Source organism: Tachyglossus aculeatus, chromosome 23 (genome assembly GCF_015852505.1).
Source record: "Tachyglossus aculeatus isolate mTacAcu1 chromosome 23, mTacAcu1.pri, whole genome shotgun sequence".
Lineage (NCBI taxonomy): Eukaryota > Metazoa > Chordata > Mammalia > Monotremata > Tachyglossidae > Tachyglossus > Tachyglossus aculeatus.
Window position 1 is genome coordinate 19,453,454 of NC_052088.1, and position 24,747 is coordinate 19,478,200.

Genomic DNA, 24,747 nt, shown 5'->3' on the forward strand with positions numbered 1-24,747 from the left:
CCTTGGGAAGACTGAACACTTTAATAAAATGCATTAATGAAATGAGCTATTTTCAGAGCAATGTAAACATACATATTTTTCCTCGAGAGGCTAACTATTGCTTTAAGGGATATTTCAATCTCAGAAAAAGATTTCAAAGCAAGCTATAAATGAAGATGAATGAAAAACATAAAATAATAGGAATATTTTCTATTCTTACGTTGGTGGTTTCAGATTTATTTCCTATAAGGCTGAATGGAAATATTCTAAAGGTTACTCAGTTATTAACTGTTCCTCTACTTGCACATAGGATGAAATATTATTTCCAAAAATTTCCCCTAAGTAAAGGTCACATAATATTTTGATATTCATCTTGCCTGAATTCATGTTTTCTATGACAGTCATGCTACTGCAAACAGCATGATGAAATATGTAAGAAACAACAGGGTGGAATTTGGAAATAACATTGTCTCACCTGCACCTCTATTCTGCAAGAGGTATTGTTTTTTAAAAAGTATAAATGGACATGTGCATTTTTCATTTTTGCTTTTTTAAAAGACACTAAATGGGAAATTTTAATTCCATTAAGTTACTTACCATGAAATTTCACACTCAAAAAGAATGCCTTCAGGCCAACAATTCCCATCAACTCCATTGAACCTGATTAAAGTAATTGGCTATTTCTGTAACAAGAGTTTTAACAGATGATTCCATTCTGCCATAAAGGAATAGGACTGATTAGGAAACTCAATGCTATCATTACAAGTAATATTTTCAAATCTTTACTTTCAGTCAGTCAGGGGTAATGAGATGAAAACTATAAGGCATAGGGGTAAACAATAAAGAGAATAAATTATACAGTTTGAAGACGTTATGCCACACTGGCTTCTACCGAGGTCTATCTAATCTGTAAAATTAATAGCAATCATGTTAATGGTATTTAATTGAGTGCACAGCAATCAGAATAATGTTTTTTTAATTGAGGGCACTTGGGAAAATAGTCTATAAGCTTCTTGTAGACAAGGATCATGGCTACCAACTCTACTGCATTATATTCAGAGAAGCAGCATGGCTTAGTGGAAAGAGCATGAACTTGGGAGTCAGAGATGTTGGGTTCTAATCCCAGCTCTATCACTTGTCAGCTATGTGACTTTGGGCAAGTAACTTAATTTCACTGTGCCTCAGTTACCTCATCTGTAAAATGGGGATTAAGACCGCGAGCCCTACGTGGGACAACCTGATCATCTTGTATCTCCCGCAGCACTTAGAACAGTGCTTGGCACATGGTAAACGCTTAACAAATACCATCACTGTAATTATTATTATTCTCCTAAACCCTTACTGCGGTGCTCTGCATACATTAAATGCTCAATAAATACCAGTGACTGATTGCAACTGAGACACATGACGTATTCCCTTCCCACAAGGAATTTACATTTACTGGATCCCTGGTTCATTCATTCATTCAATGGTATTTATTGAGCGCTTACTATGTACAGAGCACTGCACTAAGCACTGGGGAAGTGCAAGTTGGCAACATATAAAGACAGTCCCTACCCAAAAATGGGCTCTGGCTGCATAGCACTGCACTAGGTGCTGTATAAGTAAAAGGATATAAAATAGCATTTTGGGCATATTATATATTTTCTTGTCAGGGGTATACAGTCAGTTCCCTAATTTGTCCTGTAATCCTTATTAGACTACATTCATCCAGTCAAGAACATCTACGCTGCCTTTGACCTCATTCTTTAAAATGAAATGGATATTCGCTAATGCCACCTTCGTTTCTTATTCCAGTTCAGCAGGTTTCTGAGCACTACAGGTATGCTCCACGTTTGAAATCAGATGTCAAGGCAATTGAAAATGTACTCTTAGGGAGTAGCTGAGGCATTGCAATAATAGAAAAAAGCCAGTTAACATCTCTGTCCCCAAACTCTTCACCCTGCCTGGAGACAAGGGGAACATTTCTCAGAGAGAATATATGTATATATGTATATATACATAGATATACACACATATGCATATATGTTTATATATACATATAATATACATACATGTATATTATATACAATATATTATGTATGTGTATATACACGTTTACACACATATATATAAATATTATATGTGTGAGGGGTGTGTGTGTGTGTGTGTGTGTGAGAGAGAGAGAGAGAGAGAGAGAGAGAGAGAGAGAGAGAGAGAATGAGAGAATGCAGAAATCTACATAAAACAAAATAAATCATGCACTATGGAAAGCTTGTGAGCAGTCTCACTAAGGAAGTCTGATTTAATAATCACAAGGGCAGGAGTTTTTTAATGCTTTAGATTTGTTCCTTCTTTGGTTGGCTCATTTCTTTCAGTCTGAAATAATATGTTGTGGAGATTATTAAGAATTGAATATACAAAACTCTATAAGGCTTTAATCAACATAATATAGCCCAATTGCTTTGTAAATTACCAAATGCATCAATATTCACAAGAAACAAGAGGAAAACCCATCTTTTTGCCATAGAACATGAATTTTATCCTTGCCACTTTAGTGACTCTCCTGGCTTTTTTGCTAAACAAAATTGAATATTGCTAGACATTTCTAGAAATGATAGCTAAAATGTTCCATTGAATAATGAAAAGGAGTTATATTACAATTGCATATTGCTTTTAATTAAAGCATAGAAACAATAGTGAAACTGGAAATAATTGTTATGAATAATCAGGCCCTATAATCAAATTGAATGCACTCATAATAGTAGCTGGTATTTACTTCTGCAGAATTCTGACAAGATTATATATCCATCAATTCTACTTAGGCAAACATCAGTGTAAATCCTATTCAGAACACTAGATTTTTATCTTTATTCCTGGGTTTCAGATTAGAAGGTTATCATCAGAGGCTATGAAACTACCATGCTACTTTAGAAAGCAACCAGATTTATTACAGCTTAAAGAATGACACCCGTCCTGCAGTGATGGGTCAGACACTTGCATTCAATTTTAGCAGGCAAGCTAAAGATTCACTGAACTCACACCCAATCTAAATATTTCAGGGCATTTCCTCAACAAAACCCCAAACTACACTATCAAACAGCTGTGTACCAGAAGAATATTCAGGGTGTGAAGATGGAATTCATTCATTCACTTAATCATATTTATTGAGTGTTTACTGTGTGCAGTGCACCGTACTAAGCACTTGGGAAGTACAGGTTGGCAACATGTAGAGATGGTACCAGTTATCACATCTTTTCCTGTTGTATATCAAGAATACAAAAGGGGATATATTTTAACAATAAAATACATACACCACATACTGTTACTCTTCCAAATTGACATATCTATTTATAATTTCATCCCCAGACAATAAACAGGTATGCTTTAATTGTCATAAGAATGTACATGTTACTGCAAAAGGATGAACAGCACTTATGAGAAGTGAATCCTTTAAATAACACAAAAAGTAACACCATAGCTTCCTGCACAGAACAATTTGGGCTCAAGTCTCTCAATCTCTGTCATTTACAGGTCCCTTAATTGTTGAAGCCATCAATGTGCAAGGAAATCGTTATACTATTGTACTGAATTTTCCTATTTCTGTCTCCATCATGAGTGTCTGATGTGATACTTTATCTGCTGGAAAATTAAAAATAAAAACCAAGAGATTTGATTCTCCATCCTCGCTCACCAAAAGGATATTTGCTTTAACAAAACCACATTCAAGTCATTTTGGCTCAGTTATAATACAGTATCGCTAGTGAAGGGTGAAGGAATTCTCCTTGGGAAGAATGAGTATTGGCCCGATAATAAACCTATATTTCCCCATACATGTTGGTTTTCATCCTGTACACTCCCTGCTCAAATTCATTTACAACCAACCCATGAAATTTTCCCCTATGGTGCCTAAAACAAAGGAACAAACAGAACACAGAGAAACCACAAAAATACAATGCACAAGTTTATTATATTGTAATGAAATCCCTGTTGCTAGATATGTACAATCAAACTAAAACATTTTAGCCACAGACTCCCTGGAAGACCACTCTCCTTCCCATCCTGCAACACACAACTAATGAGTGGAAACCTGCTTTAACCAAAAATGGTTGAAAAATGACAAATAGTTATCCATTACATATGAATTCATATATTTACTAGCTATCTCTGTGTTGAAACAAGTGCTTATATACTGAGAATTTGGCCCAGAAGAGAAAATAAGCAGAATTATGTTTCTGTTCAGGTGCTTCATAACAAATCTTCAACTCTGATTTTTATGTCCTTAAGATAACCATAAGCAGAATGAAATTCTGGGGGTAGGAAATTGATGTTATTCTAGTTACAGGCAGAGGAAATACAGCAAGCAAGCAACACCAATGGTAAACAAGTAACACCAATGGTATCTCCATCTTCTGGTAAAATTACGTAGCTCGTGTTTTAGTAAAGCAGACTCAGGAATTCCTTTATTCTTTCCTGCTCCGTCAAATCTCTTCATGCTCCACTGGACCCTGTAAGTAAATGTCGGTTCAGGGACCTGAAAAGGTCAACAATTGACCTTGTGTTTGTGGCTCTACAGAGACTAGAATTAGATAGGTGCATTTTCACTGAGGATTGATTAACTCCCCACAGAACTGGTGGGAGTCTAATAATGCCCTGGCTCATCTGCTGGAAGTGGGCCACAGCCAGCGGGGAAGATATTGGGTCAATTTGTTATGGAATTGCTGTCTGGGCAGAATTGAGTTGCTTACTTCGAGAACTGTTATCGCCTCATGTCTGTTGTGTGCTGCTAGCTAGATTATTGCACCTAGAAGAAAGTCCTTTCTTTTCCTTCTCCAGTTAGGCACATTCACTCAATAGCCACTCCTTGAAGAGCGCTAAATTGTTCGTCAAAGGGGCAGGTGGGATTAATGCAATCGCCCAGGGGGCTTACCATGGGGGCAAAGTAGGGGAGGGAGGCGGCTCAGCAGTTCCAAGCCCAGAACCACTTTCTCTCTTTCCCACTAAAGCTGCAGGTTGGGACATTATCATCATCAGTGGTTTTTATTGAGCCATTACGGTGTGCAGAGTGCTGTACTAAGCTCTTGTGAGAGTACAATACAATAGAGTTAGTAGACATGTTCCCTGCCATTATGAAGGTGGCGTTCTTCTTAATACAGCCACTGCAGGGCCGCTTGTATCCAGAGAGTTGGAGACGCAGACAAGAGAGAGGCTTGCAGGTCTGCAGAAGTTCACTTCTATGTGCCAGGCACTGTACTGAGCACTGGGGTGGATACAAGCAAATTGGGTTGGGTTCAGTCCTTGTCCCACTTGGGGCTCACGCTCTTGCTCCCCATTTTATAGATGAGGCCCAGAGAAGTGAAGCCACTTACCCAAGGTCACACAACCGACAAGCGGCAGAGGTGGGATTAGAACCCATGACCTTTTGACTCCCATGCCTGTGCTCTATCCATTGTACCCTGCTGCTTCTTTGGCTTTTGGGGAGCAAGGGGAAGACATGGAGAGGGACGGGGGAGGACAGGTGTGTCATCAGGTATCAACCACTGTGGAAATTCCCTATTGACAGTTAGGGAGAATGATCTAGTGGAGAAAGTATGAAGCTTACAAACTCACTTTCACCTGCAAATATTCCTATGGGAGCTAGCAATACCTGGCTGACCACTGTAAAATGCAGATAACGTAGAATTTTAAGATCAGACCAAAATCTGAATGAATATTTGCTAAGCATACTCCTTCTGCATTTCCCTAGTCTCTTTCATTGATAGACCACTCATCAATACTAGACACTGTTTTTTTTTTATCTCAGGGAAAAAAAAGAACGTTTTTGAAGAAAGAGATTACAAGCCTCACTTGAGTTCCACTCAGCTCCTCCATTTCTCTCCTGCAATCTTTCTGAAGAAAGTTTCTGTACTGAAACATGGGGAAGAATCTTGCTACTCCACTGGTGATTCATTAAAAAACCCCCCAAAAACAAGCAAATCTCTGAGTGGTTTAAAAGAAGAAAATGACCAGAAGATACATTTTCAAGGTACCTTGTGAACATTTTGAGAGAAATAGGCCATAAATCTGGAGCAAACAGAACTATGCAATAAACATTTTCCTTCCTGTGTAGAGGGAACTGACTATCCAGACTACTTAGAAAACAAGCTTTTAAGTCTATCAGGAATGTTATCTGTGGAAGAGACAAGCTGGCACTTTTCCTGCACCTCTGCACTTATCCACTAGCAGCATCCCATATAATTTTTTTAACATATCTAAGCTCATATTCCACTATTTACGCACTCAGTGATTCATGCATCCATCTTTACATTCTCTTTTTCCCCATATCTGAAAATTGTTTTGTGTTGTCATTCCCACTAGATTGAAAGTTTTTGGAGGCCAGAGATTTTATTTTCTAACAACTGTACTCTCCTAAATCTCTTTGAGAGTGCTCAGCACATAGGAGGCACTTTGTAAACACTACTGATTATTTGATTGAGGAGATAAGAAATAGTAAGTGAAGTGAGATGCTTTCACTTAAGGTGGCATTGCCTTTCTCACTTTAACTATTTTGCAATCCAAACAGAAAAAAAGCATACTCTTTGTATATAGAGTGTGTGTATGTGCTTTTAATTTGCATTTTCAATTTTCACTCTGCATTTGGAAAATATACTTTACTTTTTCTCTCTTCCAGTAGGTCAAAAGCATTTACTGAGTATAGTACAATAGAGCTGGTAGACACAATCTCAGTACTCAAAGGTTTACACTCTAAATGGGGAGTAAGAGGCAGCAGATAAGGAAGCTGTGTGGAGACCGGAACCCCCAGATGCTGATCTTCATCATAATCAGTGGCATTTATTGAGCGCTTAAAGTGTGGTGAGCACTACACTTAGAGTTTGGGAGAATACAATAAAGCAAGTAGACAATCCCTAATCTCATGGAGCTGATAATCTCACACTCATTCACACACACAAATGAGGGTTTTTGTGATCACAGTGGGGAAGGAACTGGGGCAATGAGTCAAACTTGGTTTCTAATCCCTTTTTCTTCCTTACCCCTGCTGGGTGACTTTGGCCAAGTCTCTTAAATTTAGTGGACTTCAGTTTCATCATCTGTTAAATGGGAATACAATATTCAATCATATTTATTGAGCGCTTTCTATCTGCAAAGCACTAAACTAAGTGCTTAGAAGAGTACAATACAAATCTGTTCTCCCCACCTCTTAGATTGTGAACTTGCTTGGGATCTGATTTCAGGGATCCTGTGATCTCTGGCCTGGAATGCTCTCCCTTTTCATATCTGACAGACAATAACTCTCCCTACCTTCAAAGCCTTATTGACGGCACATCTTCTTCAAGAGGCCTTCCCTAAGCTCTCATTTCCTTTTCTCCCACTCCCTTCTGCATTATACTGCTTTGCTCCCTTTATTCCCTGCCCTCCACCCAGCCCCACAGCACTTATGTACATATCTGTAATTTATTTATATTAATGTCTGTCTTCCCCTCTATACTGTAAGCTCATTGTGGGCAGGGAATGTGTCAGTTATATATACTCTCCCAAGGGCTTTGCACACAGTAAGCCCTCAAATAAAATTGATCTGATTAGCTTATATTTATTGCAGGGTTTAGCACTACATTTAAGCTTGGTGATGGACTAAAAGATGCCATCACTTTCTAAGGAAAATTCCTGAGAAATAACTTTCATTTCATCACCAAAACACAGAATGACACACCTCCCTCATGAGCTCATTCCTGCTTGAGAATAATGGGGTACAAGTTCTTGTTTTTAGTGATATTTTGTCAGTATCTTTTCTGACAGATGGGGTCCTGGTGTATATATAGGTATAGATTTACTCAGTGGCATTATCTGCGAATTCGAATGACAGATATACATGTCTTTGATGTATGAAATGCTTAATTAAATCTAATCTCAATCACCCAAGAATATATGGAATTTGCAGATCCTTTGGGGGATTAGGAGTTGATATCCAGGACTAATCAAGAAGTACTTATTGAGCATCATCTGCATGCAGAGCATTGTAATAATAATAATAATAATAATAATAATAATGGCATTTATTAAGCACTTACGATGTGCAAAGCACTGTTCTAAGTGCTGGGGAGGTTACAAGGTGGTCATGTTGTCCCACGGGGGGCTCACATCTTAATCCCCATTTTACAGATAGGGTAACCGAGGCACAGAGAAGCTAAGTGACTTGCCCAGAGTCACACAGCTGACAATTTATGGAGCCGGGATTTGAACCCATGAACTCTGACTCCAAAGCCCATGCTCTTTCCACTGAGCCACACTGCTTCTCACGCTGTACTAAATCCTATGGATACTACAAGAGTTAAAAGGAGCTTCCAGTCTAGCAGGAAACACAAGTAGACAATTTTAAAAACAATTTGCAGGTTCTATATTTAATAAAGGCCATGTAAAGACTCACTGTGTTGGCAGTGCAGCCCATTGAATCCCACTGGACATTTACAAACGTATCCTATAAAGGTGTCTCCTCGATAGGCTTCGCTGATTTCACACGTGCCCCCATTATGGCATGGGTTAGGAATGCAGGGCCCTGGAAAAGAGATGAAATTAACCTTTTCAAATGCCAGTTCCACAGTATATGGTTATCAAAATCGTGTCATTTCATGAAAACAATTTCAAAAGAAATGTTGCCTAATAAGCAAAATAAGACATCAAAAGTTAAACTCTGAGCTCCATTCACAATTTTAACACGAACATTTTGTGAGGTCTTAGAGAAATACACTAAACTTTGGTTTCTCTTTCAGTTAAATAAGAAAAATGACACCTAGTGTAATTCCCTCTCTTCCTTAGTCCATTTCTACTGCTTATAGGGAGAAAGGTGCCTGGGTCCAGGATTCTCCTTATGTTCTCTGTAGTGCCACATCACTATCACAGTGAAATATCTTCTGTTAATTCTCTTAACTGTTCATACTCTGTGCAAGATTAATTACCAATACTTATTTTGGGGTAGGGGACAAAGGAAATACAGAACAAATATTAATTAAGTGTGACACAGTAAATGGCACAGATAGTGAAAAGAAGGATCGTCTTAGTGGTTCAAGATGGAGAGGAGCACAGACAAGGGCCATAGGTTATCACTGCCTTTGCTATGCAACTACTGGTAACATCATGAGATTGGGAGTTAGAAAACCCCAGTTTTAGTTCCAGCTTTGCCACTGCATAACCTCAGACAAATTGCTTAAGTATTCAATGACTCCATCTCTTCAAAACCACCGAGGCCCATTCTTTGTGCACAGTAAGTGCTCAGTAAATATCAACTGATCTGAAATGGGGATGAAATACCTCCCCTCTCTACTTCTTAGGAGGTTGTGAGATTGTAAACTCCTCCACAAAATCGTAAACTCCCTGAGGGCGGGAATTATATTTACTTACTCTTTTGTACTCTCAAGTAATAATAATAATTATGATGATAACTGTGGTATTTATTAAGTGCTTACTATGTGCCAGGCACTGTACTAAGTGCTGGGGTGGATACAAGCAAATCGAGTTGGACACAGTCCCTGTCCCATGTGAGGCTCACAGTCACAATCCCGATTTTGCAGATGGGGGATTGAGGCACGGAAAAGTGAAGTGACTTGTCCAAGATCACGCAGCAGACAAGTGGCAGAGCAGAGATTAGAATCCATGACCTCCTGACTCCAAGGCTTGTACTCTATTCACTATGCCATGCTGATTATATTAAGTGCTGAGTATACTGTCCTGTATATAGCAAGTGCTCAATAAATTATCACCAATTGATTGAGTCCTGTGTGGGTCAGAAAATGTGTGTTTGGATTTCCTTGTATCTACCACAGGGTTTAGCACAGTGTTTTGGAAATATGTCTGTAGATACATACATGTATGTGAACGTATGTGTGTGCATGTACATTAGTAATGAGTGATAATGTGTCTGAAGACAAAACTAATAATAATAATAATGATGTCATTGATTAAGTGCTTACTATGTGTAAAGCACTATTCTAAGTGCTTGGGGAGGTTACAAGGTGATCAGGTTGTCCCACGGGGGGCTCACAATCTTAATCCCCATTTTACAGATGAGGTAACAGGCACAGAGAAGTTAAGTTACTTGACCAAAGTCACACAGCTAAGTTGTGGAGCCAGAATTTGAACCCATGACCTCTTACTCCAAAGCCCGTGCTCTTTCCACTGTGCCATGCTGATACCTCTTCAATGAGTTATCACGAATATACTTTTCATACCAGGCTATTGAATAATATGAAGAGGGGTTTCAAATATGATAAATTTTGAAACTCTTTGTGAAGATAGGAATGCGTAATGCATTAACCTCCATTAAATTTAGACCAACCATCTATCATTTTGATATTTTGTCCTGAAATCACTATTCAACATTTTATATCTCAGAGCCACCGTACAGCTGCTGCATACAAGTTCTCTAGAATTGGAAATATTAATTTCAATAGAGAATTTTTGAAAGCTTATTTTTGCAAAGAATTGGCTGCTTGTTTTAACAGTAGCACAAGCCTCATTGCCTAGGTGTCTGGGGGAAACATACAAGTAAAATAAAACATGCACTATTTCATTATATCTCTAGAATCCATCCTTTCCTCTCCATCCAAATTGTTACCTTGTTGACCCAAGCGTTTATTTTCCACCTTGATTACTGCATCAGCATCCTTACTGACCCCCCCAACACCTGTCTTCCCCACAGTCTAAACTTAACTCTGCTGTTCAGATCATTTTTCTTAAGAAAAAAAGTTTAGCCTACATCTCCCTACTCTTCAAAATCCTGTAACAGTTGCCCATCCACCTCTGCACCATGCAAAATCTCCTCAGTTTACCTCATTCTATTTGTGCTGGGCAGCAGCAACTTGGGAGAGACTTGAGGGCAGAGACTCAAGTTTACTGTGTGGGAGGCAGTGGTAAACCACTTCTATATTTTACCAAGAAAACTCTATGGATACACTACCAGAGTGATTGCAGATGGAGGTGGGGCGTTCTGGGAGAGATGTGTCCATGGTGTTGCTATGGATTGGGCACGCCTTGACAGCACAAGACAAGATCTTACCTCGCTGATCTCCTTCCACAATCCTACACACTCGCTTCACTCCCCTTAACACTAACCTACTCAGGGCATCTCAATTGCATCTTTCTTGCCACAGATCCCTTCCCTACATCCTCTCTCTAGCCTGAAGTCCCTTCCCCTTTCATATCTGACATGCCATTAGTCTCCCACCCTTCAAAGTCCTACTAAAATCCTGACTAAGCCCTCATTACCCCTTGTGAGCTCACTGTGAGCAAGGAATGTGTCTCTGATATTGTTCTATTGTACTCTACCAAGAGCTTAGTACAGTCCTCTTGAGCACAGTAAGTGCTCAATAAATACAATTAATTGATTGATTATTTGCTTTTCATTCTACATCACCTATGCACTTGGGTCTGTGCCCATTAAGCACTTTGATAAATCACCACCCTTCCAGTCCTACAGCACATATGTACATATCCATAATTCATTTTAACATCTGTCTCCTCCTCTATTCTGTAAGTTCCTTGTGGGCAGGGATCAGGTTTATTTTACCTGCCCAAGTGCTCTTTATAGTAAAGCAGCATAGCCTAGTGGATAGCACACGGGCCTGGGATTCAGAAGGACCTGGGTTCTAATCCTGGCTCCGCCACTTGTCTGCTGTGTGACTTTGGGCAAGTCACTTCATTTCTTCTGTGTCTCAGTTACCTCATCTGTAAAATGGGGATTAAGACTGTGAGCCCCATGTGGGACAGGGACTGTGTTCAACCCGATTTACTTGTTTTCATCCCCCTGCTTAGTACAATGCCTGGAACATAGTATGTGCTTAACAAATACCACAATTATCATAGTGCTTTACACTGTACCTTCTTCTAGTGCATCTTCCAAAGGTATTGTAGTGTTCTATACATAACAGGAGCTCAACCAATACCACTGACAGGCATTAAGCAGAGAACACACATCACCCTACACCTGTAGTATAATGTGCTAATGTCATTACATCACACTCTACATACACTGTAAAATGACATCCCCATTCACTGTAGGAGAGAATTTCTCTCTCCTACCGCCCCCACCCCCCTTCCCATGTCCCCACCCCACTTGACTGAGAGCATAAGAGGGTCTGACCCTGATATCCTGGTTTATGCACCACTAACAAATGACTTATGTTTGACTACTATCTTTGAGAAGACCAGGGACACAGCCATCTCTGAGAGAAGAGGCATGGTGACTACCTTTGAAAAAAGGTGGGTGGTTGTCATCTTTAGGAGGTATGATTTGACTTCCCCCAACTCTGGAGCCAAGGGAAGCAATGACTTACTTTGCTTACCATCTGAAGCTGGCTCTGGATTTACCCAGTCTTACATCAAAGCAGAATTCAACCCTTTTCTTGGAACTACTCAGGAAGTAATGCTAGGGACATTTAAGATCCAGATTGATTTTATCTTTGCTCAGATATTGCTCCCTGTATTTCATTGCAGTGTAGGGGTGATTCTTCCCTGCCAATTGTACTCCCCAAGCACTTAGTACAGTACCCTGCACACAGTAAGTGCTCAATAAATACGATTGATTGAATGAATGGGTACTCCCTCGCTTCTCCCCTCTAAATGTGTCGAAGGCTCAAGGGAAGAAAACTGTTGTATCAACAAGGCAGAAGCCATAAGATCTGCAGCTCCTAGGTTGACTTTATGGGCTGGAGGTGCAGAGGGGATGGAAGAGCGATAAAAGAGTAATTGGGAGTCAGGAGACCTGGGTTCTAATCCTAGCTCCACCTGCTGTATGACGTTGCACAAGTCACTCATGTTCTCTGTGATTCAGTTTCTTCATCTGTAAAATGGGGATTGAATAGCTCTTCTCCCTCTTCTTTAGATTGTGAGCCTCATGTAGGACAGTCACTGCATCCTATAGGATTGTATTGTATCTACCCCAGTATTAAGCAAAAAGCATAGTGCATAGCAAAGAGCATAAGGAATTAACCAACACACTTTTATTATTATTAGATTGTCCCAACTCCTATCCTATTACCTGATTTCCAAGTCCTCGCTTGAGTGTACTAAGATTGTTCATATTCTAACATCCTAGGGCTGCCTGGTTTCTATTTGACCTAATCCCATTTTTTCTGGAGCCATTCAAGACCTAGGAGTTCCTGCTGGCAAAGAACACTGAAATTAGTGTCCACGAATGCCTTCAACTCCACCCAGTAGCATTTATAAGAGCAAATATGCATTGTTGTAGTGTACTCTTCCCAGCACTTAGTACAGTGCTCTTCACACAGTAAGTGCTCACTGATGATGAGGAAAGATTGCATGGTTCAGTGGAAAGAGCAGAAGTCTGAAAGTCAGAGGACCTGGGTCCTAATCCTGGGTCTGCTACTTACCTTCTTGAAGAAGTCACCTAACATTTTTGTGCCTCAGGTTCCTCCCCTGTAAAATGGGGGCTCAATACTGGTCCTTCCTCCTACTTAGAATGTGAGCCACATAGGGGGAATGAACTGTGTCCACAAGGCCTCTAGAATGCAAGCTCCTTTTGAAAAGGGGACTTATCTACAAACTCTGATATATTCTCTCCAGTGCTTAGTACAATGTTCTGCACAAATTTAGTGTTCAATTGATTGATTAACTTGTATCTACCCCGGGCTTAGTGTTTGGAACACAGTAAGTACTTAACAAATACCCAGTCAATCAGGGGTGTTTATTGAATGATTACTGTGAAGAGCACTCTACTAGGCACTTGGAAAAGTACAATAGAGTTGGTAGACATGATCTCTGCCCACAAAGAATTTACAAATGTCCACAATTATTATTATCAGTTAACAAAAGGCATTCAGGACCTAATTTAAGTTGTGAAAAAAAAATGCAAAACTGGACCAAATGGCATCTCAATGCTTTTCCATTTCACACTGTTTTAAACAAACTACCTACTTTTATCATATTCTAATTGTTTCCAGGAAACTACATCTTTTCAGTGCTTAGTATGCCTGAGTGCCCCCAATGAGCGAAGGTGCAGAATGAAGTAACTTTTTATCTGATGGATGCTCATCAGGGCTCAAATCATCAGATCAGTTGGTGAGGTTTATAAACATCATTCTTAACAACAAAAGCCTGTAAGTTAACTTCTTAAACACAATAAGCTTCAGGGAGTTTAAAAATCGATAGCACTATAATACTTTTGTAGGTAATCATTAAGCAGCTCCAAATACAAAGGCAACAGCATTTGATCTATCTTAAAGAACAGCTGAATGCTGTACAATACTTTCTAGACATTTTTTGCATGTTCAGATGAGTAATGCCAATAAGATTAATTGCTCACAAAAGATAATGTCTCTCTTTAGTTTAATGCTTCTGTGGGCTCACCACTAAACAAATTTCAGGGCTAATAATTGAAAGTAATTTTAACTGTAACATCGTTACCCAAGCAAAATATCATGTGACTTCAAGACAAAGTTAACGTCTTAACATTAGGGGTACTAAAATGTTAGCTCGTCGAGGGCAGGGAATATGTCTGTTATTTTGGTCTTTCCCATGCACTTAGTACAGTGCTTTACATAGAGTTCGTATTCAATAAATATGATTGAATGAATAAATGCTTAAAATTTTAAGTCTTTGCAGAATGGAATTGAGTGAATAGTCACTTGATGGGCTAACAAGGGTAATGCTATGCTATCCTTTGCCTCTCGTGATGAGTACATTTGATCAATTTCCCCCAAATTGTACAAAGTACCTTTAAACTGATTTGTAACTATTTGCAAATCATACAGGTACACATCACATTCTCTTCACTAATACAAAGAAGCCAACTGGATAAACATACACATTATTTTTTTAACTTTCCTGGATGAAAGCTTATCAAAATCACTAGTAGAGAAAAATCTTGACCCACCTAAACCTTTGAAAAGCACTTCAAATTCAGTTTTGATTCTTAAATTACTGACCATCTCCTACCACTTTTGTGTCTTTTTTTTTTTGGCTCCTAGGAATTGATGGTGCCCTATTGCAGTTTTCTTTGCAATATTTCTGACTGGTCTAGGACAAGGAATGATTTCGGGAAACTTCCTGTGATTGATGTTTTTAAAGGTTTATAGGTCGTTTTTTTTAAACTGCAATTGTGCAGAAGCCAGACGTTTCAAGGAAAGGGCAAGAAATCTGTCCTCTAGATGTAGACGGAACGATGAAAATGTTTTAAACCAAAACCTGAATTTCATCCCAGATTCAGCAAAGGCTTTCCCTGAATTTGACAAGCTTTTCACTGAACTTGAAGGTATACTACAATCTATGGCAAATGAAAAACTAGTTTTGAGAATATCTATGTTTACTAAGGATATTTCTCCTTCAAAATAAATGATTCCTCTGCTAACATTACCAACTCTTCAAGTGCTTAGTACAGTGCTCTGCAAACAAAAAGTGCTCAATACGACTGAACTCCTGCTTTCTTGGTGGAAATTAGTAGTAGTAGTATTAAGTACTTTCGGTATGTAGAGCACTGTACAAAGAGCTGGAGAGAATTCACAGGTGGGAATTAAATATGGTATATTTTCCTCAAGGTGTTCACAATCTCAGTACTTTCTAGTCTGCTCTATCCATTTTCATGATATTGGTTTGATACACACCCTTCTGTTTAGGTAGGGGCAGACAGCATTCAGTCCCTTCTGATTTTGACGGTGGGTCATTCTTGTCCAGGAAGCAATGAGTACTGGTACAGAGTATTTCTAAGGCTTAAAACAAGTCCCCCAATGTTCATGGGGCAAATTCCTTGAATTGGCACCAGTGACTAGATTGCAGTTCAGGATCACGACCTAGCATTGGAATGAAGATTAAGGGATGTGCCTCCTGTGTAGATTGATCACATGACATGTAGTGGAAGTGGCTTAAACTTGCCTACCCACACGACTATTTATGGAGACACGAGTGGTGAATCAAGGGTTATTTCCAAAAATCTTTTTTTTCCCCTCTCGGTACTAATGAGAAATTACATAACACAACGAAACAAAACGCTTTTAAAATGACAAATCCAAGGTTACTAACTGCTAATCATGTCAGTCTTGGAGAAGAGAGCCACCACAAGAGGGGTTGAGTGTTAGGATATTTTCAGTTGGGGGGAAGAAATTTACTTCCACATTTAACAAGGCAAAAACCTGGGCTCTAATTGGATAAACCATTAGCGCTCCCTTTTTTTAATGGCATTTATTAAGCACTTACTATGTGTAAAGCACTGTTCTAAGTGCTGGGGAGGTTACAAGGTGATCAGGTTGTCCCATGGGGGGCTCACAGTCTTAATCCCCATTTTACAGATGAGGTAACTGAGGCCCAGAGAAGTTAAGTGACTTGCCCAAAGTCACACAGTTGACAAGTGGAAGAGCCGGAATTTGAACCCATGACCTCTGACTCCAAAGCCCGGGCTCTTTCCACTGAGCCACGCTGCTTCTATTTCTGTTTTGTAATTAGAAACACCCACAACCTTATCATTTTGATAATGCCTGCCTGCATAAATGCTATTTTTCCACTAAGGGTCAAGAGATACAGAATGCTAAAGGAAATTTGTGCTTTTATTTGACCCTTTGCCATCAAAGATAGACAAGGGAAAACAGAAGAAAAACAAATTGAGAAAACCGTCTACCCAAAATAAAGCAAGCAGAGTGAAAATTCTAAATACTTTAGTCTAACCAGAATCACTTTCAAAGTGTGGATCTCTACTTCCTTCAAACTGTTATAATAGAGACACAAATTCTTCCTACTTTCACAGCAACAAAGGAAATAATCCCCCATAGGAACTTGACACTGATATCGACCAGAATGAAAATGAAGTTGAGTCATGATTCTCATCCTTCAGGTGGGAAATGGAGCAAGAATGGTGGGGATTGCTTTATGGAAGTTTCTGTTAAGCTCCTGCACTGTAAATTGAACACCAGCCCTACTGGAGAAAGTTGAAGAAAAAACTTTTTTAGGATCAGTCTAAGAGAAACCTCTCCCTTCTTCCTCTTTTTTGACTGCCATATTCACTTAAAAAATGTTATTTGTGCCAAACACTGTAATAATAATTATAATAATTATAGTATTTGTCAAGTGCTTACTATACACCAAGCACTCTAAGTGCTGGGGTACATACAAGGTAATAAGGTTGTCCCATGTGGGCCTCACAGTCTTAATCCCCATTTTACAGATGAAGTAACTGAGGCACAGAGAAGTTAAGTGACTTGCCCAAGGTCACAGAGCAGACAAGTGGAGGAGGCAGGACTAGAACCCAAGTCTTCTGACTCCCATACCTGTGCTCTTTCCACTAAGCCACACTGCTTCAGTTCTGGGGTAGATACAAAGTAATCAGGTTGGACAGAGTCCATGTCCCACATGGGGCTCACAGTTCAAATCTCCATTTTACAGATTAGCTGAGACACAGAGGAGTTAAGTGTCTTACCCAAAGTCACACAGCAGATAAGTGGCAGAGCCAGGATTGGAACCCAGATCCCCTGAGTCCCAGGCCCATACTTTATCCACTAGACCACACTACTCTTCTCACTTCTGTATGTTTCCCCTCATTTCCACGGGAAGGGAGACAACCAACTCTCCTCTCTTCAAAGATGGGCTGTTCTTAATCTCTTCGCTACCCTCAAAGGGAATTCCGAAAAGTGGTGTTTTGGGTAATCTAATCTTAGCAAGTGAAAATGGAGTGGAAATGCCAATATTCTATTCAAGCTCAAGATGTTGTTTTGGAAGAATAACCATACTTTGCTTGTGATATGCTAGACTTTCAATGTTGTTTAGGTGGGAGGAGAAAAGACACAAAGCAAGGTGAGCTGAGTGCCAGGCAGTCAAGCCTTGAATGGCTCAGGCAAGAGATGGGGAGCTACCTGTGCTGGTAGTGAGATAAGGCTTCAATCAATCTATCAATCAGTGGTATTTCTTGAGCACTGAATGTGTGCAGAGCACTGACTAAACATGTGAGAGGGTACAATGCAGTTGTTAGGCACAATTCCTGCATAAGAGGAGCTTACAATTTAAAGAAGAATATAGGCATTAAAATAAATTATGGACAGAGGAAATAAATAACAGACAGGTGGTTTTAAGGGGATCCATTTTCCAACTGAATGCGAATTATGAAAATACTCTCCCGAAATGGAGCTTCCAAAGGAGGCCTGCCACCACCCTAGGCCATCCTGGTTCTGGTGGGATTCCCTCATGGAATTCCTTGATCTCTTGGGACTCAGAGAAGAAGGGTGAGGAGAATATTCCAAAGTAGGCTGGGACTCTGGGAATGCCCAAAAGCCTCCAGTGATTTGGATCTATTTTCAGAGTCTTCTTTTTCCCCCCACTATCCATCCCTGAACATAAGCACCATACATATATACACACACACTTACTTTCTCTCACCCCATCTTTCTGTCTCCCCATTCTCCTCACACCTCTGACTCCTCCTTCAGAGATCACTGGGACTCAGAAGCAGCATGGTGTGGTGGATAGAGCACAGTCCTGGGTGTCAGAAGGTCATGAGTCCTACTGCTGGATTCTCTACTTGTCTGCTGTGTGACCTTGGGCAAGTCACTTCACATTTCTGTGCCTCAGTTCCCTCATTTGTAAAATGAGGATTAAGACTGGGAGCCCCACATGCAACAAGGACTGCATCCAACCTGATTAACTTGTACCTACCCCAGTGCTTAGAAAGCACTTGGCACATAGTAAGCAGTTAAGTATTAAGTGCTTACTTAATACTATTATTATTATTATTATTTACAGTTACTCTCCTAAAATTATCAGCTGAAGAAGTCATTCTATCATCCTAAAAGGTGTGTTTTCTCTCCCATTTCGTTTCAAACAAACCTTATAGACAACTGAAGCATAAACGAAAAACTATTTTGTGGGAGGTCGTAGTGACTTATCACTTCCCGCTGAAGTACTTGGGAGTTCTAAGGGAGATGTAGTATGTAGTTAAATATTTTACAGGCTGAAAATCTAAAAGCAATGGCTTTTATAACAACATTAGCTCTTGAGCATTACAAACACCTCTAGAGAAGTTGAACTATTTAGATGTGCTATTAGGGACATGTCATTTTCTAACTCCCAAGGGAAAATAATTTGCATTGCCATAAAAATCTTCATTTCCGCATCTCCAAGTTTATGGGCAAAAATGTGGAATGTTATGTTTTGTTAATCACGTGTACACAGATGGCTGATTTAGCTGGAGATGGTATAATTATTACTGATAAAAAAGCGAGAGTTACCTAGTTTGCACATTTTCAATGAAAATTCAGTCTAGTATATGAGATTGTTAAAAATTTACTACAAATACATTTAAAAATTAAAGTTTCCTTCCCAGGAAGCTATCAGTTGCATTTGAAGTCACCCTCAATCTAACCCCAAGAAAAATAAAGATGGAAAGTTCGGCGTTAATTTAAGCAACTTCTGAATACTGAACTGTATTAGTACTCCAAACCAGAAACCCATTTATTCGTTATGAATTTGTGGCATCAATCCAGTTCTGAATGCACCATAATTAAATATGTATAATGTTTTTGTGCAGCAAATGAAGCGTGCTGATTATAACGATCAGGGCATCTCTATTTGGATGCACCAGAAAACTAAGATCTACACCTTGAGAACAGAATACTTCAGGTCATTTTTCCACTTTCCAGTCCTATTTACATTAGAAGGAATGTTGTTACAGATAAATTGGAAAGCATTAGACAAGTATTCAGTCTAATACCGGATTTCTTAACAAAATAACCAACAGAGTAATTACTGCTGACAGCCCACTTTGAAGATAGCAGCTATGTGCTGTCATTCTTTAAGATAAATGCTTGGAGTTGCAACAAGATGCTCAGATTATCATACCATTTAATGAAAGTGACAGATTATTTGTCTGATTTTGCAGTCTTTAGCAACCAATCTGTAGTAGGAATTCTGCCTGCAGGATTGCAATACTTGGGCCCTGTAATTCCTGAAAGCACTTGAAAGGGGTCAGAGGGTGGTGAACTCTGGTAAGGGATTTTTACATTGAGTTGTGACTGTCAAGACATGGACCTTTACCAAAAAAGGTTTCTTTGGGTTTCTCTAGGACTGCTGGACTTGCTTTCTGGGGCAGAAATGACAGAGTCACAACCTAACAGTTTTGGTTTTCTCAAAAATAGATACATATATAAACATATAAAAAGAGAATATGTGTACTTTACCCAATATTTAACTTACAGGCTTGTACTAAATCAGAGACATCTCTTGGAATTAATTTACTGACACAAAAAAAAACAAAAGTAAATTAATAGAATGTCTTCTCCTCCATCTCCAATTGGAATCACTCGTATTTACTGAGTGCTTACTGGATGCACAGTACTGTACTAAGTGCTTAGGAAAGTACAATATAATAGAGTTGGTAGACACTTTCCCTGCCCACAAGAGTTTACAGGCTAGAGGCATTGGACCATCTAATAACAAAAACAGTAGTTACATTGCTACATTTTTTTAAGTGCTTACTATGTGCAAAGCACTGTTCTAAGCGCTGGGGAGGTTACAAGGTGATCAGTTTGTCCCACAGGGGGTTCACAGTCTTAATCCCCATTTTACAAATGAGGTAACTGAGGCAGAGAGAAGTTAAGTGACTTGCCCAAAGTCACACAGCTGACAATTGGCAGAACTGGGATGAAGGTAAAGGTGCATATGTCATTTGAACTAGTTGTATATTTTGATTGGCCATTTACTGTGCAATGCATATTTGCAATTAATATAATGTGACCTGTTCACAGAACAGTTTATCAATAAATGGCATTTATTTAGCACTTACTATACACAGGATACTGTACTAAATGCATAAGGGAATACAGTAGTATTGTAGACATGATCCTTGACCTCAAGGAATATACTAGTTGTAGGCGAAATAGTTTTTCCACACTGTGAACAGAAGCCACGTAGGTCATCAATCAGTAGTTTATAATTAAGCATCTACAGTTTGCAGAGAACTGTACTAAGCACTGGGAGGGTACAGTAGAATGATGAGATACGGTATCTGGCCTCGAGGACTTTACAATCTAATAGTGTATCATGTAATAGAAGTAATCAGTCAGATAATTAATTTCAAGGGACAACAGCAGGGAGCACTGAGGAGATGAACGAGACAATCTAAGGCAAAATTAGCCTTGGGATTGATTGCAAATACTGGGACAGTTTGGGTCTGGAATAATAATGAGTTTCATCCATAATCATCAAAGGGAATCAAATTTTTGAATAAGAGAACAGACTGAGGGTAGCAACAGTTCAGAAGAAAAGGTTTGCACATCTCATGAAACAGAAGCAAGAGTGAAAACAGCATAACGAAGGGCAACCTTTGTGTAACCGGTGTGATTGGAGACTTGTGTGTCCTCCACTGGACTTTGCAACTGCACATACACCTATATGTAAACCATCAGTGTCATTCTTTTGAGGCCAATTACTAAAGACAACCATTACATTACCACATATTTCCACATAATGGATTATACATTGACCTACTGATCTGATTGACAATTATATCATCTTTCATTTGATCATCACCTTTCTGCACTAATTTTCCATTCTCAAGTATTTCAAAATGCTGCAACCAAAATTGCACCCCTCAATAACTCTTTCATTCCCTCTTTTCTTCATTTCTATTTCTCCTAGAGCATACCCTGAGATTTTTTGCAATCCACTGAATATTTGATCAGTATTACACTTACCAGCATTTGCACTGTCATTAACTATAACAAATGGAAATAGACATAATTCTAATTTTTTTGTATCATAGGCTCTTGAAGAATAATGACACATTTCCTGGATTCTGACATATTTAATTCATTAGTCATTTGTTGTCCACTATGTTTCCTCAGGGCATACTTTTAATTGAAAACCTTATCCAGTGAATGTGATTAGGAAAAAAAAAAGCAGGATTATTTGTAAATGCAGTGTCACTTGAAAGATTTACCTAGAAGGATTTACCTAAAAATGCAAATGGCTGAGGAAAAAAAAAAAACTGACTTGAAAATACTGAAGAATAAAGAATCAATCCATCTCTCCAGAGAGTTAATCAATCAATCCATCAATGACATTTATTGAGCACTAACCATGTTGAGAGAACTTTACTAAGGACTTGAGTGCGTAGAATATAATAGAGTTGGTAAATCCATTCTCAATCCATCAATGACATTTATTGAGCACTAACGATGTTGAGAGAACTTTACTAAGCACTTGAGTGCGTAGAATATAATAGAGTTGGTAAATCCATTCTCAACCCACAAGGAGCTTACAGTCTAGATGAGTTGTAACTAGGCTCTGAGAGAGGAGAAGTCCATAGGTGCCTTCATCCCCATTAGCCAGAGCACCTCCAGATGGAGTATGATACCCTTAATGGACTTTTGACAACCAAGGAAATCAATTCCTCAAATTTCTCTCAGAAGCAGACCGAATCCCAAGGCAGGCTTGAGTGGGCTGAGATCTATTAAATATCCAACACACCTCAGGGGTTCCTTGCTCAATAAGCTTGATGGTGGCTTCTGAATTCTGAGAAGCAGCATAACCTAATGGAGAGAGCTTGGGCCTCTGAGTCAGAGGACCTAGGTTCTAGTCCAAGCCCCCTCACTTGTCTGCTGTGTGACTTTAGATAAGTCACTTACCTTCTCCGTGCCTGTTTCCTCATCTGTAAAATGGGGATTAAATACCTGTTCTCCAAACTGTGAACCCAGTGGGGGACAGGGACTATGTCCAACCTAATTATCTTCTGCCTAAATACTTCAAAAAGAAGCCTTCAAAAGGTGACAAACTTTCTAACCCTTTAGGGAGAGTAACTACTATTTAATATTTATTTATTTATTTATTTTACTTGTACATTTCTATCCTACTTATTTTATTTTGTTGGTATGTTTGGTTCTGTTCTCTGTCTCCCCCTTTTAGACTGTGAGCCCACTGTTGGGTAGGGACTGTCTCTATGTGATGCCAATTTGTACTTCCCAAGCGCTTAGTACAGTGCTCTGCACATAGTAAGCGCTCAATAAATACGATTGATTGATTGATTGATAATATTACCCAACTAATGTCAATATTCAGTTGTACCCAAGGACTCTACAATGTAACACAAATTATGAGTATTAAGAAGCCTTTCAATATTGGAATGACAAACTTTTAATGTGCATTCATATATTCCTTTAGCAATTCCACAAAAATTATTAAAAATTCCTTCATGTACAGGATTCTTGTTAGAAAATTGTCTCCTGTCCCCTGCTGTTTCCCCTGGGTCAAACATTTTATTACTTTGTCATTCTACACCAGCTAGGAAAAGCAAAATATCACACTCTAGTCTTCCTTAGTGAAGAATGTTTATGGTTCTTACAAGACATTGGTGAATAAACTTCCTACCCAGCACTGTGAACACTCTTTGAAACACTTCATAGGAAGATGTATGGTACCTTCAAAAGCATCTGCTAATTCATACAGTTTTAATATTCTAATTCACTTGCTAACATGCCAGTAGTTATATCTACATCCACAGTTTTTGGACTGATGAAGGACTGAGGATCCAAATTGAGATTTTAGAATTTAAAGATGTGAGTGTATTTTCATTAGCCATTGTAAGATGGAAAAAATATACTAGGGGTAGGCTTACTTATACAGACCCTCTATCATCTTGGTGAAATTAACACTTTCATTCACTCTACAATGTGTATTTAAATAAATGACTTGCTCTACTGACTCAAAATTCACTAACTCTCAAAAAGAACACATTTAATCTTAGCTCTTTCATGATGGAAACAGAGAGAGACTGAAATAAACAGAAAAAGACTTGGAGGAAGCAGTGTATTTTTATAATACCATGAACAGTCATAGGATTCTACTGGTACTGTTTATATCTTATGTCTCTTATTTTTGACTCCCAGTTAAATCTGAAATCCATTCAATCCCTTATTGCTTCAATTCAATATCCAACATGGAGCCTTATGCTTTTCAAAATTTCAGGTCCTATGTAACATAAATCAGGAGATTTTCAGAGGCTACGTTATTCAATGATGCCCAAATAGACAAAGAAATAGATACCCAAATGAAGAAGGTCAGAATGTATTTTGGGAGAATGGCAAAATGTGGTGACTACAAACCATTAGACTGTATACCAAGTGAAAGTCTACAAAAGCCACAAGTGTTAGTCAGTCAATCATATTTATCAAGCGCTTACTGCATTTAGAGCACTGTACTAAGTGTTTGGGAGAGTACAATATAACAATTAACATACACATTCCCCGTCCACAATGAGATTACAGTCCAACAGGACTAGATTGGACCACTGGGACATCAAGAAAATTTTGTGAACTGCTGCCTTCTGGTCTTCTCTAGGCCATGCCTGTGTTTCAGCAGCTTTAGTTCCCCCTACAGCATTACTAACTGGCTCAGAGCAGCTCCTGATTTGGCTTCAGCAACAAGTCACTAGGACACAGGATTTCGCCTCCACACACCTCTCTCAAGTGTTCATACTGGTAAAGATTCATTCATTCATTAAATCATATTTATTGAGCGCTTACTGTGTGCAGAGCACTGTACTAAGCACTTGGGAGGTACAAGTTGGCAACATATAGAGATGTTGTTGGTATACCCAACAACGGGCTCACAGTCTAGAAGGGGATCTGGAAACCAGCCTGGCTCTGACCACCTCAGGTGATCAACCTCTCTAAGGTTATGAAACCTGGACTTACCAAAGAAGGCACCTCCAATTCTCAAGCAGGATCACGGACACAAATCAACATGCCCACATTCAGCATCAAATGGTAAGGTAGGGCCATCAACAACCAGGCCCTAAAACACACTGTGAGA

General features: G+C 39.1%; 1 protein-coding gene across 1 annotated transcript in view; it reads right to left on the reverse strand.

Moving 5' to 3' along the window:
* Window positions 1-24,747, reverse strand: part of EDIL3 (EGF like repeats and discoidin domains 3) — a 319,182-nt gene that overhangs the window by 152,898 nt on the left and 141,537 nt on the right. Inside the window, exon 5 of the mRNA XM_038765904.1 lies at window positions 8,381-8,509. Within this exon, the coding sequence (XP_038621832.1) occupies window positions 8,381-8,509 (129 nt within the window). The remainder of the gene's footprint in view (window positions 1-8,380; window positions 8,510-24,747) is intronic.